This window comes from Trichosurus vulpecula, chromosome 1 (genome assembly GCF_011100635.1).
Source record: "Trichosurus vulpecula isolate mTriVul1 chromosome 1, mTriVul1.pri, whole genome shotgun sequence".
Taxonomy (NCBI): domain Eukaryota; kingdom Metazoa; phylum Chordata; class Mammalia; order Diprotodontia; family Phalangeridae; genus Trichosurus; species Trichosurus vulpecula.
In genome coordinates this window covers 227,768,121-227,787,056 of record NC_050573.1, presented here as the reverse complement: position 1 = coordinate 227,787,056, position 18,936 = coordinate 227,768,121, and the positions used below count along the sequence as shown (strand labels likewise).

At 35.4% G+C, this 18,936-nt stretch overlaps 1 protein-coding gene across 2 annotated transcripts in view; it reads right to left on the bottom strand.

The window, feature by feature from the left end:
- The window catches only part of PIEZO2 (piezo type mechanosensitive ion channel component 2), a 539,671-nt gene that overhangs the window by 67,854 nt on the left and 452,881 nt on the right, over positions 1-18,936 (bottom strand). Inside the window, exons 32-35 of one of the 2 annotated variants that reach the window (XM_036741022.1) lie at positions 16,682-16,803; positions 15,490-15,561; positions 10,863-10,966; positions 1,195-1,293 (exon numbers count right to left, since the gene is read on the bottom strand). In XM_036741022.1, the coding sequence (XP_036596917.1) occupies positions 1,195-1,293; positions 10,863-10,966; positions 15,490-15,561; positions 16,682-16,803 (397 nt within the window). The remainder of the gene's footprint in view (positions 1-1,194; positions 1,294-10,862; positions 10,967-15,489; positions 15,562-16,681; positions 16,804-18,936) is intronic. The other variant, XM_036741023.1, reaches the window with a different exon arrangement.

The window sequence follows — 18,936 nt, the reverse complement described above, 5'->3', positions numbered from 1 at the left end:
ACGGAATTAGTAAAGTAGGACACCTAATTGCCATGTGTACAACCTGGAGCCTTCAATTTAAGTAAAATGGGGGCTTTGGGTTGAGATTCAGTACCTGCTTGAATTGGGTAAGAAGAAACTAAGATATGCGATGAAGTGAGGAAAGATTTATTAGAATTCATACTGTTTGTGAGTAAGGATTGTTTTATTCAATGTATTTGTATCATCAACACCTGGCACAGTGTTTGTCACATAGTAGGTACTTAATACCTATTGATTTGTTGATTACAACCTGTTTAATTTATTGATAAAATCTTAAGTATCAGTATAAGATAAGGGATTTATAAATTAAGGTGAGGGAAAAATGAAAAAAAATTCTATTGAAGTAACTACTTTGAATATTAAAACCACAAAATCATAACTGTAATAGAGATTATTACATTCAGATCAGATCTCAATCCTAGAAATTATATAATCTATTATAGAGACGGGGAAACAAGCCTTATATCAGACCATGCACTCAAAGGGAGTTGTTAAGTAACAAAATATGAATGAGTGTTTACTAAGGGGCCACACAGGTGATCTTGTTAACATTTGGTGCTTAGGATGTATCAATCAATTATATATTTGATGCTCACTTTAAAAAGGTCTCACTGAATTTATGGGTCATGGGGACTTGGAAGTACTATACTGAGCCTCTGGTCCTTTAGAGAAGATGTGATGAATTCAAGGCAAGTAAAGGGAAAATGAAGTCTGACTCATGAATACTGAGAACAAAAAGTTAGCGAGCCAGAAAATAAGGTCTGGAAAAAATTTGTACTTTAGTAGCACACTCCAGAGTTTTACCAGCTTCTGAGAAAGATGACCATACTTTCTATGCCTCGTAACTGACACATGCAGCCAGATGTGACCCTTCTACAAGCCAGATGTGGCTTATGCAGTATTATTAAAAGGCTAGAAAAATATGGATATCTGCATTTTCTCTTTCTATTTCTTGGTGGTCTCCGGTTTTGACATGAAAACAAGAAAAATGCATGATAGATATATCACTTGAGAGAACTCATTTTGGAATGTTAGTGCAATAAGTAATTTTCAATATTATTAGTTCATTACCTATAGAGAAGGGAAAATGCAGATTCAGGCCAATGGAATATGTTTGACTAAATTCTTAAAAAGAGGAGGGTATTACTACATGTCAGTGAAACATCAAAATACCTTTGCAGCTCTGATTAAGTACTGAAGAATAGTTTTGGGAAGTTTAATGACAGACTTTGGCAAGGCTAAAATGGCTGATGCAAACTTCCCAATAGCTCTCTACAAAGAAGGACAAAGTGAAAATAATTAGTAGAAAAAAAACAAAACCAGTACTTTAATATAAAACTTCAGTATGAATTTATCTCTATTGTTAGGTTGACTTTTGGGAAAAGTGACAACCGCTAAAGTTAAGAACCGTTCTAGCAGAGATGTACTCAATTTATAAGTTAGGAATAAAAAAAATATGCTTGATGTCATGCATATAATCTATGAAAAATAGTCAAGGCAATCCATTTCTTTCCATAGCTAAATGAGATGTAATGGTTAGAAATCATGTTAGAATAAAAATAAACAAAAATGGGTCATTAGTCTTTAGCGCAACAGCTATCCATGCACACACAAAAAGAGACAATGTAGCATCTCTTTAAGATACAGAAAGCATGAAGAGGCATACATATGACTATTTAGAACTCAGCTCTTTGCTTTTCTTTCTTATGAAGATAGGTAGACAAGAACTTAAGTGACTAGAAAGATGTAGTCAGCAGATTTAAACTGCCCTTACTTCTCCAATCACATTTTCTGACCCATTGTAGGATATTCTACATATCTAGTAAAATGACAAATGTTATCATTACAAGTGACATGAAAAAATGTGTTGCTAATTTATAAAGTAAAACTGTATTACATTCTTATGATTATACATATGAAGTCTCATCAATACTAGAGTGCTTAAATGTCCACTCTATTATCTGGCCGGCTTATAGAGAGAAGACAGAGCTCCTCAGTATTGCAGCTTTAAAAAGGAAATGCAGCATAGCAGAATAATAAAGTTACTGTTAATTATATTCATTGGTGATATGAAGTGTCAGTTCATACATCACTGAAAATAAATGTATAAATGAGCTCTATTTGAAAATGATAAAATGATTTTGACATGAGACTTTGCTTGACAACCACATGATTATGGACTTGTGGGTCATCATGATTAGCTCTTTCAGTGTCATAGAAGGGCCTCATTCAAGCTGTCTAAGGCAATTCCAAAGAATAGATGTTGTCTTATGTGCTTTTTTTTAACATTTTTATTTAAAATTTTGAGTTCCAAATTCTTTCCCTCCTTTCCTCCTTCCTTCCTCTCCCTTGTCCCTGAGACAGTAAGCAATCAGATATAGGTTATACATGTGCAATTATGTAAAACGTTTCTGTATTAGTCATTTTACATAAGAAGACTTGAATAAAAGAAAAAAGAAAGAAAGTAAAAATAGGATGCTTCAGTCTATATTCAATCAATATCAGTTCTTTCTCTGGAGGCAGATAATATGCTTCATCATTGGTCCCTTGGGATTGTCTTGGATCATTGTAGTGCTGAGAATAGCTAAATCATTCATAGTTCTTCATCAAACAATATCTCAGCTACAGTACAATGTTTTCCTGGTTCTGTTCACTTCACTATGCATCAGTTCAGGGAAGCCTTTCCAGTTTTTTCTGACATCATCTCATTTGTCATTGCTCATAACACAATAATATTCCATTACAATCACATATCACAGTTTGTTGAACCATTCTCCAGCTGCTGGGCATCCCTTTGATTTCCAATTCTTAACCACCACAAAAAGAGCTGTTATAAATATTTTTGTACAAATAGGTCCTTTTCACTTTTTTGGATGTCTCTGGGATATAGACCTAGCAGGGGTCTTGCTGGGTCAAAGGGTATGCACATTTTTATAGCCCTTTGGACATAGTTCCAAATTGCTCTTCAGAATTATTGGATCAGTTCACAACTCAATCAAGATTCCATTAGTGTCCCAGTTTTCCCACATCCTCTCCAACATCTAACATTTTCCTTTATGTAATACTAGTCACTCTGATAAATGTAAGGTGGTACCTCAGAGTTGTTTTAATTTACATTTCTCTGACCGATACTAATTTAACATTTTTATATAACTAAAAATAACTTTGATTTCTTTATCTGAAAACTCATAATCTTTGACCATTTATCAATTGGGGAACAACTTGTATTTTTATGAATTTGACTCAGTTCTCTACATATTTGAGAAATAAGGCCTTTATCAGGGATTTGTTACAAATTTTTCCCCCAGTTTTCTGCTTTCCTTATAATTTCAATTGCATTAGTTTTGTTTGTGTAAAACCTTTTTAACTTTATATAATCAAAATTATCTATTTTATATTTTGTAATACTTTCTATGTCTTCTGCAGTCCTAAATTATTCCCTTATACATAAATCTGACAGATAAACTATTCCATGCTACCTTAATTTATTCCATGCTCTCTTAATTTGCTTATGGTATCACCCTTTGTGTGTAAATGATGTACCCATTTTGACCTTATCTTGGTATACGGTGTGAGATGTGGTCTATAACTAGCCTCTGCTACACTGTTTTCCAGTTTTCCCAGCAGTTTTTGTTAAATAATGAGTTTTTGTTCTAAAAGCTTGGCTCTTTGGATTTATCATTTACTAGATTACTGTCATCATTTACTATAATGTAATTTGTACCTAATCTATTCCACTGATCCAGCACTCTTTTCTTAGGTAGTACCAATTTTCTTTGATAATTTCCACTTTATAATATAATTTGAGATCTGGTATGGCTAGACCACTTTCTTTCACATTCTTTTCATTGATTGCCTTGATATCCTCAAGCTTTTGTTCTTACAGATGAGTTTTGTTATTATTTTGTCTAGTTCTATAAATTAATTTTTGATAGTTTGATTGGTGTATATATAATGGCAAGTAAAGTGGGACTTTTTGTTGTCTTTTGTTTTGTAGTGCTTATCAGCATTAAGGCAATCAAGTACCATTAAGTCTTGCCTTTGTTTCAATCAAGAGTCTTTGATTGAATTGGGAGTCTTCAGAAAAACCAGATGTTGGTGCTTCTCTCCCTGGTAACTATGTATGCAATGTCTTGGACAGACAGATAGAAGCCTGTCTGTTGGTTTGTATTGTTTTGCTGTTTATATAATTTCTGCTTGTAATTTCTGTTTGTGTTTTCTCTGAAGTTCAGGGTCCTGACTTTTTCCCCTGTACTAAGTGAATGATATATGGATGCTTAATTAAAGTGAGATTGTAAACCCCTTAAAGTTGCTTTCCTTAGAAAGGCAGATCAAAGAACCTATGCTAGCAGCCCTCCTGTGTGCTGGGTTTATTGGTTTTACACAGCCATAGTGTTGGCAAGTAGCATTGTTGTTACAGTATGGCACTGAATAAATAGATTGATTTAGGTAGAACTGGCATTTTTTATTTTATTGGCTTGGCCTACCCAATTAATATTTTTCAAATGGTTCAGATCTGACTTTATTTGTGTGAAAAGTGTTTTGTAGTTGTATTCATATAGTTCCTGGGTTTGGCTTGGAAGGTAGCTTCCTAAGTATTTTATATTGTTTACAGTTATTTTAAATGGAATTTGTCTTTCTATCTCTTGCTGCTGGACTTTGCTGGTAAACTATAGATATGCTGATGATTTACTTGGGTTTATTTTGTATCCTGCCACTTTGCTAAAGTTGTTAATAATTTCAAGTAGTTTTTTGTTGTCTCTAGGATTTTCCAAGTAAAATATCATACGATATTCAAAGAACAATAATTTTGTTTCCTCATTGCCTATTCTAATCTCTTTAATTTCTTTTTTCTCTCTTATTGCTATAGCTAAAATTTCTAGTACAATATTAAATGATACAGTTGATAATGGACATCCTTGCTTAACCCCTGATTGTACTAGGAAGACTTCTAGCTTAAATCCATTACAGATAATGCTTGCTGATGGTTTTAGATAAATATTACTTATCATTTTAAGGTAAGTTCCATTTATTCCTATGTTCTCTAGTGTTTTTAATAGGAATAAGTGCTATATTTTGTCAAAGACATTTTCTGTATCTATTGAGATAATCATATGATTTCTACAGGTTTTATTATTGATATGATCAATTATACTGATAGTTTTCCTATTATTGAACCAGTCCTGTGTTCCTGGTATAAATCTCACTTGGTCATGGTATGTTATCCTTGTGATATATTGTTGTAATCTCCTTGTTAGTATTTTATTTAAAATGTTTGCATCAATACTTATTAGGGAAATTGGTCTATAATTTTCTTTCTCTCTTTTGGCTCTTTTTGGTTTGGGTATCAGCACCATATCTGTATTGTAAAGGATTTGGTAGAACTCCTTCTTAGCCTATTTTCCCAAATAGTTTATATAGTATTGGGATTGATCTTTAAATGTTTGGTAGAATTCACTTGTGAATCGATCTTGTTCTGGGGATTTTTTTCTTAGGAAATTCATTGATGGCTTATTTAATTTCTCTTTCTAAGATTGAGTTATTTTAAGTATTTCATTTTTTCTGTTAATGTGGGTAATTTCTATTTTTGTAGATATTCATCCATTGCATTTAGATTGACAAATTTATTGGCAAATAATTTGGCAAATAGCTCCCAACAATTGGCTTAATTTCCTCTTCATTGGTGGTGAATTCACCCCTTTCATTTCTTGATACTAGTAATTTGGTTTTCTTTTTTTCCTTTTTTAAATCAAATTAACCAATGGTTTATCTATTTTATTGTTTTTTTTCATAAATCCAGCTTCTAGTTTCATTTATTAGTTCAATGGATTTCTTTTAATTTTACTACTCTCCACTTTGATTTTCAAGATTTCCAATTTGGTGTTTAGTTGAGGATTTTTAATTTGTTCTTTTTCTAGTTTTTTTTAAAATTGCATGCCAATTCGTTGATTTGCTTTTTGCCTGTTTCATTGATGTAAACAATTAGAGATATAAATCTTCCATTAAGTACTGTTTTGGCTGCATCTCATAAATCTTGGTGTGTTGTCTCACTATTGTCATTTTCTTTCTTCTTGTTGTTGTCATTTTCTGTAATGAAATTATTGATGGTTTCTATGATCCACTTGGATTAAATTTTTTTAGGATTAGATTATTTAATTTCCAATTAATTTTTAATCTTTTTAGGATTAGATTATTTAATTTCCAATTAATTTGTAATCTTTCTTTCCATTGCACATTGTTGAATATAATTTTTATTGTATTATGATCTGAAAAGGATGCATTTACTATTTCTGCTTTTCTACATTTGATTGTGAGATTTTAAATGTCCCTAATACATGATCAATTTTTGTGTAAGTGCCATGTACAGCTGAGAAAAAGGTATAATACTTTCTATTCCTATTCAGTTTTCTCCAGAGATCTATTATATCTAATTTTTCCAGAATTTTATTCACCTCCTTAACTTCCTTGTTAATTTTTTGGTTAGATTTATCTAGCTCTGAAAGGGGAAAGTTGAGGTCCCCCTCTAGTTGTGTTTTATTATCTATTTCCTCTTGTAACTCATTCAACTTCTTCAAAAATTTAGATCCTATACCATTTGGTGCATAAATTGCATTGATGCATTGTCTATGTGCATTGGTAACTAAGGTGGGACTTTCTTACTGTTTTAGAAAGATAAATTAAGTCTCTTTGATTGAGTATTACTAGGTGCTAAACCCAAAGCCCACACCCTTTTACTACTAGGTGCAAAGCTCCAGTCCCAAACCCCTAATTACTAGGTGCTAAGCCTTTGTGGGCATGAAGCCCTCAGGGTCCTAAGGGGAATTGCTTAAACCAGAGGTAATAGTAGGTGCCTAAGTTCTGGTGGTTCAGATGACATTTGATGATGTCCAAAGACTGTATAAAAAGAGAGAACAGAGCTAATTGCTTGAGGGTCTCATTCCTGGAGGAGTGGAGTGGCGCGGGACTCTGGGCAGCCACTCTAAGAGCCTCTGGGCTCACCCAGATATTGATGATTTCTTGGTAACTATGTATTGTATTTGGTCTGTTTGTAATGTATGCTTATAATTTGTTTGTTTTGCTCAGAAGTTCAGGGTGCTGGCTTTTCCCCCTGAACTAAGTGAATGATATAGGTATATGTTGGATTAAAGTAAGATTGCTAACCCCTTAACGTTACTTTCCTTAGTAAAGCAGATCAAAGAACCTGTATTGGCAGCTTTCTTGTTGTTGGGCTTGTGTTGGTCTTTCACCTCCACAGCAGCTGCTAGCCAAATTCTTATAACACTGTGGTACTTTTTAGCAAGATATAGTTTCTTTCTTTATCTCTTTTAAGTAGATCTATTTTTGCTTTTGCTTTGTCTGCTATCATGATCACTACAGCTGTTTTCTTTGCTTCAGCTGAAGCATAGTAGATTCTGCTCCATCTCCTTACTTTTACCCTGTATCTCTCTGCTTCAAATGTGTTTCTTGTATACAATATATTGTAGGATTCTGGATTTTAATCCATTTTATTTTTTGCTTCAGTTTTATGGGTGAGTTAATCCCATTTACATTTATAGTTATGATAACTAACTGTATATTTCCCTCCATACTATTTTTTTTGCTTGTTTATCCTTCTTTCTCTCTTAAACCTCACCCTTTCCTTTCCCTCCTCTCAAGTGTTTTATTTATGATCATCACCTTTCCCAATATAATCTTCCTTTTAATTAGTCTGTCTTCCCCCCCCTCCTCATCCCTTTTTACTTCCTTATAGGGTAAGAGAGATTTCTATAACCAACTGAATATGTATGTTATATCTTCTTTGAGTAAATTTTGATGAGAGTAAGGGTTAAGCTTTGCCTGCCTTCTCCCTCCCAGCTCCCCCTCCATTATAATAATTCTTTCTGCCTCTTTTATGTGGGATAATTTACCCCATTCAATTTTCCCCCTCCTTCTTCCAGTGAGATTTCCTTTCTTACTCTTTATTTTGTTTTTGGGGTATCATCTCATCAAAGATACCTTATATCTGTACCCTCTGTCTACATATATTCCTTCTAATTGCTCTTATAATAATAAAGTTGTTAAGAGTTACAATTATTATCTTACCTTATAGAAATATAAACAGTTTAACCTTACTGAATTTCTTATGTTTTCTCTTTATTTTTTAATTTTTTTACCTTCTTATGTTTCCCTTTAGTCTTGTATTTGGAGGTCAAAATTTTTATTCAGCTCTTCTTAATTAGAAATGCTTGAAAGTCTTCTATTTTGTTAAATATCAATTTTCTCCCCTGAAAGATTATATTCAATTTTTCTGGGTAAGTGATTCTTAGTTGTAATCCTAGCTCCTTTGCCTTCTGGCATATCATATTCCAAGCCCTCCAATTTATTAAGGTAGAAGCTGTCAAATCCAGTGCAATCTTGAGTATAGTTCCTTAATATTTGAATTGATTCTTTTTGGCTGCTTGCAATACTTTCTCCTTAATCTGTGAGCTCTGGAATTTGGTTATGATGTTCCTTGGAGTTTTCATTTTAGGATCTCTTTCAGGCAGTAATCAGTGGATTCTTTCAATTTTTATTTTGCCCTCTAGTTCTAATATATCAGGACAATTTTCTTTGAAATTTCTTGAAAGATATCAAGGCTTTTATTTTTCTTTTTTGATCATAGCTTTCAGGTAGTCCAGTAATTCATATGTTATCTCTCCTGTTTTTTTTTTAATCTCACTTGTTTTTCCAATGAGAAATTTCACATTTTCTTCTACATTTTACTTTTATGATTTTGTTTTATTGTATCTTGATGTCTCATAGAGCCATTAGTTTCCACTTGTTCAATTCGAATTTTTTAGGAATTATTTTCTTCAGTGAGCTTTTGTACTTCTTTTTCCATTTGGCCAATACTATTTTTTGGGAAGTTGTTTTCCTTGGTAATTTTTTGTGTATCTTTTCCCACCCTATTGACTCTCTTTTCATGATTCTCTTGCATTACTCTCATTTCTTTTCCCAATTTTTCTTCTACTTTTCTAATTTGCTTTTAAAAATATTTTTTAACCTTTTCTAGGAATTCTTTTAGGGCTGGAAACCAAATTATATTTTTCTTTGAGGCTTTACATGTAGCCATTTTAACACTACTGTCCTCTTCTAAGTTTATGCTTTGATCCTTCCTGTTACCATGTATTTTTACAGTCAAGCTTTTTTTTTTTTTTCCCCATTTATTTCTGCCTTTTTTGTGACTTGGTGTTTTTATGTGAAAGTTGAGCTCTGGTCTGGCACTGGCCCAGGATTTTTGTGCTGGGGCTCTAGATCTTACTGTTGGCATTCACTTGGCTACAAGGCTTAGTTGCTTGATTTCTCTGAAGGGTAGACTTCCCTTCTGGCTTGTACAGGGGCACAGGGCCTCTTTGTTGGCCTCTCCCGGGCGTGGGGTTAAGCTGTGGGCCTGCTCCAGGGGTGGGGCCTCATTGGTGAGTTGCTATGGTAACAGAGTCTTTCTGGTGTCTGGCCCTGGAGGAGTGATCTTGTTGCTGGTCTGCCCCAGGGGTGGGGCCCTGCTGCTGGGCTGCTATGGAAACAGGGTCTCTCTGATGGGTGGGGCTTCACTATTGGTCAACAATGGGGTCAAGGTCTTGCTGGTACTGGGGGGGTGAGGCCTTGCTGTGCTGCATAGACTGCTTACTTGCCTAAGGGGCTGCTGGCTTGCAGGAGGGCAGGTCCTCACCATTGCATTGCCCTAGGCTTGGAGCCTTGTTGCAGGCCCCCTGCTGTGAGCTGGCTCTTGTTGCTGCTCTAGGACCTTGCTCCTCTCCAAATACCGGTAAGACAGTGAAATATTAATTAAAGTGGGACCTTTTTACTGTGTTCTCTTTTAGCACTTATTTAATCAAGTGCCCTTGATGAGTCCAGCCTTTGTTTCTTTAGTTAAATCAGGAGTTTTTGATGATCTCCTTGCCTCAAGGGAAAGCCTAGACCATGCAGGTTTAAGATGCATGTTTGTGACACTTTTAGGTGATGTGGGTGAGTCGCATGTGTGACTCGTCTTTGACCCTGAACAAAATATATAAACCCAGAAGTTGGTGTTCTCCCTTGGGGCTCTCAGCCATTGGAAGAGTGGTGTGGGACTCTGGACAGCCGCTCTAAGAGCCTCCTGTCTTGTGAACTCAGTTGTTGATGCTTTTTGGTAACTATGAATTGTGATTTGGTCTGTTTATATTGTGTATGTTTGTAATTTGTTTGTATTTGCTCTGAAGTTGAGGTTACTGGCTTTTCCTCCTGAACTAAGTGAGTTATATTTGTATGTGTGATTAAAGTAATCAAAAGAACCTGTGCTGGCAGTGTTCTTGTTGTTGGGCTTGTGTTGGTCTTCCACCCTCACAACAGCTGCTAGCTGAATTGTTGCTACAGACAGAGTTTTTCCTTCAGGGCTGGTAAGCTGCTTCCCTGCTTCTAGATCAATTCTGAGGTGGTTTTCTAGTTATTTGGAAGGGAATTTGGGACAGCTTCAGAGGGTTCCTTCCTCATTCCACTATCTTGGCCCTATGTGCTTTTTTCAACAAGTAAAACTGAAGTTCAGTCACAGAAATATCTTGGAACAACCCCCGAAAATCTTTTCAAGCAAGCGAATTAAGACAGGGCCCCTAAAATATTCCTGCATGTAAGTGATTGTAACAAAACTAAAAGCAAGTAGAATTACCAATAAGCTGACAAAAACTTTCATTTGTAATACCAATTCCAGACACAGAACACATACTTATGGGGGCTATAATAAACATAGTCATGACTGGAAAAGCTTAGACCTACAATCAAGCTCAGTCAATCAGAACAGTTCTTTCAACTTACAAACCATTTAGTTATTTACCCTAGCCCACATTTACCTGGAATGCTGACTTTCTTGGTGGTTCTTCATCTTTTTTTTCTTCCTCTTCTTCTTCCTCTTCACTATCGGTCTCAAATAAATAATAATCTCCACTCCTGACCACTAAGCAAAACAAAATATTTACTTATTTCTTGAAAAATATAAGGAATATTAGAGGCTCTTTTCTGAATGACACACAAAGATATACCAGCATACAGTCAACAAAGGATCATTAGGGTAGAGGAAGAAAAATGAAGTGAACAGAACTCACTGTCAGGCTAATGTCACTTAGTGCCACTATGACTAAGTTAAAGCACAAAGGCCATGTCTATACCACTTAACCGAATTGGCCAAAGCAAAGTCAATCTGGTATTTTCAACCTTCTTCACAGACTGTACCAATCAATCAGATCAACTGTGCAGCAATCCAATTCGATCATCACGATGATCAAAATAACTCATCGATGGTGGCCCGATTTTGTTATTTTGGTCGTATAGACAAGGCCAAAGTGAAGTGGAGGATTTGCAATTATCTCACGGATATTGGCTGCCTAATAGCCAATGCAGATAATTCAGAGCTAAAACTAGGCATTAGAAACCTTCCACTTCACCTTTTGCTGTGTAGACCTGGTTTCTGCACATGGAACACATTGGACATGACAAGTATGGCAACAATTGAGGATTACAGATTGGTTGTTTGGTTGTTTTTTAACCCACATTGCCATGAGGAGGAAATGGGCAGGTAAGGAGAAAACTAAACACAATGCCTGTTTCTACATGCAGCTAGTAGAAGAGACTGTGGCATGACAAATGGGATCTGCATGACTCACTACTGATATCCTTTATGGAAATCTGAGAACTATATTTTGTCATGCAGAGATCCATATTGATCATTATGGCCTATAGCAAAAAGAGCAAGGAGTACATTTGCTCTGCTATAGTCCATTCTTTACTCTTGCATGTAAACACAGTCTGTGTTGGGAGTTTGTAGCAGAGAAAGTTGCAAGGTCTATCCAAACATTTTAGAGGAATTTGATCCATTTAATCTTTATCCACTTAAGATGAATATATTATAGCTTTGCTTTATCAGAGAGAAGATGCCCAGCATAGAAATTTCTGATGTTACATAAACTGTACCATCATTTTCCACAAAATATACTATGATTTTTGGTTTTTATTCAGGCTTTCAAGTGCTGGGCCATCTTTTATGTTATACAATGTGATGTCATTCGTTTATTCATCTTTTGGACTTAAAAGGATGAGGTAATGGAAAACCTTGGCTTGTTTGAAATGAATTGCTGGAATATCACTAAACAGTCATAAATAAAAGTAATTTTGCCCATGGTTTCAGATAGAATCTGAAGCCTCCATTCATGAAGATGCAGAGTGAATGAACTGGGCCTTATATCCTTGAACAGAAGAATTTATTTTAGTTTTGAGTAAGGTAACAGGCCCAGGGCAATAGGCCCAGGCCTGAAAAGGGGAAATAAACAAAACCAAACAGAAGACAATAATAAGCGAGAACAAACCAAAGTCACAGCATTACATTTGACAGTGGGGAAGACCATTAAAATTATGCCTTCATGTAAACTTAGAGATTAGCAAGAAGAGTTACATAGGGTGTATGTCACATGTTTGGTTGGGAAAAATTCAGAGTAATATATGAGTCAACATTTTACCCTCATTATAGGCTCTAAAATCAACAACAGCTTAAATTTTATTCAATCATACCTCCTAAAATGTTTTCTGTACTCTGTTGGACAAATGAATGTGGAGTTTTGATATATTTTATTAGAAAATTATTTGCATTATACTCAATAGGGGAACATTCTTTCAGAGATAATTATCAATTTCAGTGATTTTATGAATTGCATGTAGCATTATCACAAACGTCTACCACCACTCCAAAATCGAAAACAGAATCTTATATGGTCTGCTAAAATTGTCACTAGTCTAGAAAACAAATTAAAATGGAAAAAGTCATTTTTGGTGACATTTGCCTTTAAGAACAAACATATCGTTATAAATATGTATATGTGTATGCATATACATATATATTTCATAATATATAAAATGAAGGAGTTGCATTAGATGATTTCTGAGGTCCCGTTTATGCATAAAATTCCATTAATATGTGAGATTTCTACTGAGTATTTCAGATACTTCTTTCCCTTAAGTGTGTGGGGTGCTACTGTCATGACTACGGGGTGACAAGATTACTTCAATGGGTCCTTTCATGCATCCCTTTACAGCCCTACTATTCACATCTCCACAACCCTGACACTTATAAACTCTAAGAATACAAGTATTGAACAATGCCAGACAGGCTTGACTGTCTTTAGGAAGGACATAAATGATATGGAGATATGAAATACTGAAAGGGAAGGTATGATTGAACAGCAATAATGCAACCTTATGTGTACACACAGATATGGAACTGGGAACATTTGAGTAACCTAAAGGCCTAGATTAAGATATTCAATGATTCCTAATCATGTTGTTAGTATGGCAATAGTATTCTCCTGGTTGTTATTAACTTCAATAGGTTTATACATTGCTATTTCAGAAGCACTCATATTGACCACCCATAAAATTGCACTGACAAGTCCAGTAACCAAATACATCACAACAGTGGACCTCAATAATGTACCTTCCAAATAGTACAGTCCCACTACCTATCATATGCTAATTTTTTGTCTTTTTCTCAGAAGGATGCTACTGATGTATTTTGGCAGACACCGAGAGGAAAAACACTTGGCAAGGAGCTTTTAAAATTACAGTTAGCATCAGGTTCCAAACTATGAATCACACAAATTTCTGCATTATTGCACCATAAGGTATTGTAACGATGCACATTTGGTTTAAGACCAGTGTCCAAGAACATGATATAATGAGGGTAAAATGAATCAGAAAACCCAAAGTCAATAATAACCTTTGTACTGGAAAATCTTGAATGTACTAACAACTAGTATGACGCTTAACAAAGACCTTATCCAATTCCTTCCAAAATACCATTTTTAAATGAAATAAAGAAATAGCACCACATTAAAATGGCATGAGACTTTACCTCAGGTAACAATATAATATGGATGATAAGAGAAATCTTTTTGAAAAAGGATAAGTCTCTCTAAAGTAGCAATATGCCCTTTAGAAACAGAAAGATAGGCACAGTTTACTTGTGACTTGATAGAAATGGACATACAGTGTACCTCAAGAAATTGACATGAATATCCATCAGTGCAGAAATAAAACGGTCACACAGAATGTACAATATAAGGGACTACATGGAAATTGCAACTTTACTTTATCCAGAGGGCTAAATGAATTTGTCAACAAAACATTAGGCTTTTTAAAAGAATATTGGAATTAAAGCTTTGTAATGCTTAGCCAACACTATGTCCTGAAATATTGCATAATTTGTTGAAAATGTATCAGGAAATGTACCTGGTTGGTTTTAGGAAATTATGTCATAGGTAAGAAAGGCTAAGGCCAATTTTATATGCTTAAGGAGAAACTGATGGACTCCAGATTTTGGTAGTATTATTCAGTGGAATTCAATTCCAGTCCAATTTGGCAGGGTTTGTTGGTTTCATACAAGCTGAGTACCCAGGTCCTTTCTGGGTAGTGGGGCAGCTTTAGAAATAGGCCCTGATGGATCATATTTACTAAATTTTTCATTCTAGTCAATTTCAGGCATGGCAGGATAGCCAAGTCATATAGTTGTTTGGAGAAACTCATCATATTAATAGATTGAATAAATCCTAGATAGAAATGATTGTGTTTTTCCATTCTGATATGGCCAGATGGTAAATGGCATTAGTTAAAACAACGTATTTATTAGATGATTTTCTTTCTAATAACATATTTTTAAAGGCGAAGTTTTTACATTCTGTGTGACTCTTGAATTCTGCTTTTCAGAAGGACTTTCTGATTTCTGGTTCCAGTTCATCATCACTGAACAATAGACTACTAAGAGGACATAATACACACCAGGAATGGAATTTAGAGTGCTAGCATTGGGGAATTTTTGAGAAGGAGAAGAAAATGGGAAGAAGTAATATGCATTGTATTCATTCTCCCACTTTCACGTTTAGCTATTTGTTAAAACAAAACAATCCAAAAAACCCCCTCAAATGCAAATAAAATCAAAACTCTAAAATTTATAAGGGAGGAAGAGATTCATTGTCATAAGCTGTTACCATCTCATAAAGAGGGTCATAAAATATTTGCAAATATCTGCTTGGTATCAGAGACCATTTCTAACATAAGTTTGTTTCCAAATCTAGGTGCCATGGATAAAATGATATATAATAGTGAAGCTTGGTCAGCCTTCTGGACCTCAGAATTGGATAATAGTTATTTTCCTTCTCTTAATAACCCACAAATTGTGTTCAAGGATTGGTTAGTTTAGCTTTAGCTCCCTCTACTAGGCATTGTACATGACCACAGAATACCTATACCTAACAAGTTACCTGTACACAAGTGCACAAGAACCTTTGTAATAGTAAGTTTCTACACGCAGGCCCCCTATCAAGTCACAAGGATTAAACCATGCATGGAAGAAACAGGTCATGGGAATGCCCAAATTCTGGTCAAGGATATAAGGGTTAAAATCGATGAAATTGTAAGAGGATCGAGAAAACCTACTGGAAGCATGATCAACCCAAGGCCGCCACCACTGCTTTTTTTTGCCCTTGGCTTTCTGTTTGTCTGCTTCTCCTAAAATGAAATATGTCCAGATATTAATTCTTACAAAATGAGAAAACAAGCTTTGAACACCACGATTTAACAGCTTCATTATTGTCAAATCTAGCTAAACTTTAAGAACACATTAAAGGGTCAGGAAAAGTAAACTGCATATTCTGAAAAGTGTTCAAGTATCAGGGGTCACAGCTGAATCCCAGAAGGAATTGGCTAACATTTATTTTAAAATGCTCTGTATTTTCAGCTAGTCCTTTTTAAGCTAGCACATTTAGATACAAATAAAATGAAGGGATCATCGTTTCACCATATGTTATATACCAATGAATATTCCATAGTATTAAAACAAAACAAATAAGGTTTAAAGAGATAGACATGCCAGTTTGTTAAAATTCTTCTAAAATAGTAATTCTAATAGCCAGACAACTTGCTTATAATAGATACTGATAATATACGGTTGGAAAATACTAATTTATTAGTGACTGATGGAAACTGTAATCTAGAAAACAAATATGGTGCTTCTTTACTTCAATCCCTCCCCAACTGGAAACCATGCCAAATGAAAAGTCCTACAAAAGTACATTTCAAAACTATAATCAAGTTAGCTACAACAATATATTTCACATGGTAAGTTACACTGGAAACACCAGCTATCCACAGTTTTAGATTCTGACATTAGGTGTCAATACACAAGACATGTACATGATTTGTTTATTTTAGAGAGTTTACAAAAACTAGAGGAAATTCCAGAAATGAATACATTACTACTTCTCTTTCCAAATCAATTGGTTCTCTGACAATTGATTCTTTCTCCTCCAAAGGTCTAGAAGCTAAAATGATATATGTCTTTCTCAAAGCAAACTGACTCTTGACCCAAAAAGAATGTATTGGTTTTGACCCAGCTGGAGTAATGAACAGCTTAAAATCAGTGCTTCATTAAAGCTTTAAAATGCATTTTAGAGAACACCTACAAAGCATCCTGACTTATCCAATTTTTACAATAAATTTGCCCTAAAATAAATATACTATCAATGATAGGACTGAGAGAAACCTTTTCTTCACAACCCTACTGATTTCCAAATATTGTATGTGATTCAACTTCAAAGCAGTTGAATGGCAAGAAAATGGTTTGACATACTTTCATCATCCTCTTCAGACACTCTTTGAAGACTCTGTCCTTCACCTGACTCCTGGGTCAAACTCAGCATTCTCTCCTTCCCCTTTTTGTATTTCTGTTGCCTGGCTTTGATACGGTCCATTCTAATAAAAGGAAATATTAGTCATGTTATAATCTGTAGGTTTCCATAAGACTAATGTCTTTGATTTAGATAGTGATGTTTCTGAATTCAATAAAAATCATCAACAGGCTTTTCAATACCATGGCGCTTGTGACAAGGCAGCCACAAAGAACCCTCTACCACCTTTGAAATTAATTGCCTACTTGTGGGAATTCAAAGATGATCATGGTGATAATAAGTGAAAATAAAATGATACTAAGAATGTCCCAAATTAAACAGTTTATCCTTAATTATGTCCAGATTCCTGTTGTATGGCATAGTGGACACAATGTCAGATCAAGTAGAAGGAAGACCTGACACTAAGTAGTACGACCATGGGCAAATCATTGAACATTTCAGAGCCTCAGTGTCTTTATCTATGAAATGGAGATATGGTATAGGATAATTTCTGTCTGAAATCTATCTGATATGAAACTCATCAAACATAAATAGGAGAAGAATCAAATAATAACTAATATTTGTAGGACAGCCTAATTTTTCAAAGTACTTTACATATAGGATCATTATTATTTCCTATTCAGAGCACATAATATGAGTGTTGAAGAATGCAGACCTGTGTTTTCATTGGTAGAAGAACTCCCCGTGAGAACTCCATCTACCAAAGCAAATCAGCACACCTCCATCAATTTATAATCTTAGAGAGAATGTTGGGGCATAACGGAATTAAAAGCCCTAAACATTATCCAGGCTCTGGAATCCCAAAACGAATGGGCAATTTGTCTCAAGAATCTCAATAACAAATGAAAAGGTTTGATATGCCTTTTTTTCTCACTGAGGGGAGTGATAGCAACACTGTTTACTTTGAAGTTAAAACACATTCTGAAATAATTCGGTCCAAATTTAGTACATGTGAAAGTCAATTTTAAAGATAATAATATAGAATAATAATAATAACAGCAGCAATAAAATAATAACAAAAATAACAATACTACTGCTATTGCTTATATATTACGGTACTTTATCATTTTTCAAGTGCTTTCACATGACATACCATCAATCTCAAGAAAGTAGATTTTTATGGAATGATCTGCTATGTTAAAAAAAAGGGGAGCAGGGGAAAGGGTGGGGAATCTGCAGCCTTGAGGCCACATGTGGCCCTTCAGGTCCTCAAATGAGGCCCTTTGACCAAATCCAAATGGCCACACTTGAGGACCTAGAGGGCCACATGAGGCCTTGAGGCTGCAGGTTCTCTAACCCAGGGCCCTAGGAAAGGAAGTCAGAGTAAAAAGGGCCCTTGTCCTTAGAATGCTCTTATTTAAGGACTATTTCGGTTGATTCTTGAGTATTTTACTGGTGATCCATGTCATTCTTTTTCCTACTCTGGATGGAAAAGCTGGTGAAGCAGAATCTTTTTGTCAGTCATACATGAATTTTATCCAGATGATTTCATATCATATCGCCATATCTTTGTGTTGTTATTATTTGTCCATCTTTGTCGGAGAGGACCATGACATGAGGAAGGTGATGCCATGACTTACAAGTGAATTGGATTTAAGTGAAGCAGTGCTATGCAAAGTCACCAGCATCACTTTCTCCTCCAGAGCTGTCTGGGTCCAGTGGCCAGACATAGATCAAGACAACTGGAGATCGCCCCCCATCCCCCGCCACCCTATCTTAATGATTCCACTGCTAAAAAGTTGTAGCCAGAGTGGCCTTTGTTTTCTTTGAGTGACTCAGTTTATCTCATTGAGCATTGCTGGGCCATGCCTGGGAGCAGAGAACTTCCTGTGTGATGAGTCATGGGGCTGGTTGAGGGGAGGTGTTGACTCCAGAGCCATGCCTTATTGGGTGTTAACCTAGTCTACGCTAGGGGGAGAGACCAACTCAAGAACCAATCAGCCCTGATCATTCAGGCAGTGCTTGATGATGTCAAAAACTCTATAATAGGGGAGAGGACAGCTTGAAGAGTTCTCTTTCCTTTTCCGGTTGGTGTGGGAGCAGCGGCAAGCATGACTCTGGACCAGCCCTTGCTCTCGGGCCAAGCCCAGATGTTGGTAACTATGAATTGTATTGGGTCTGTCTGTTGATATTTGTAATTTGTTTGTATTTTGGTTTTGAGGTTGGGGTGCTGGTTTGTTATCCTCTGAACTAAATG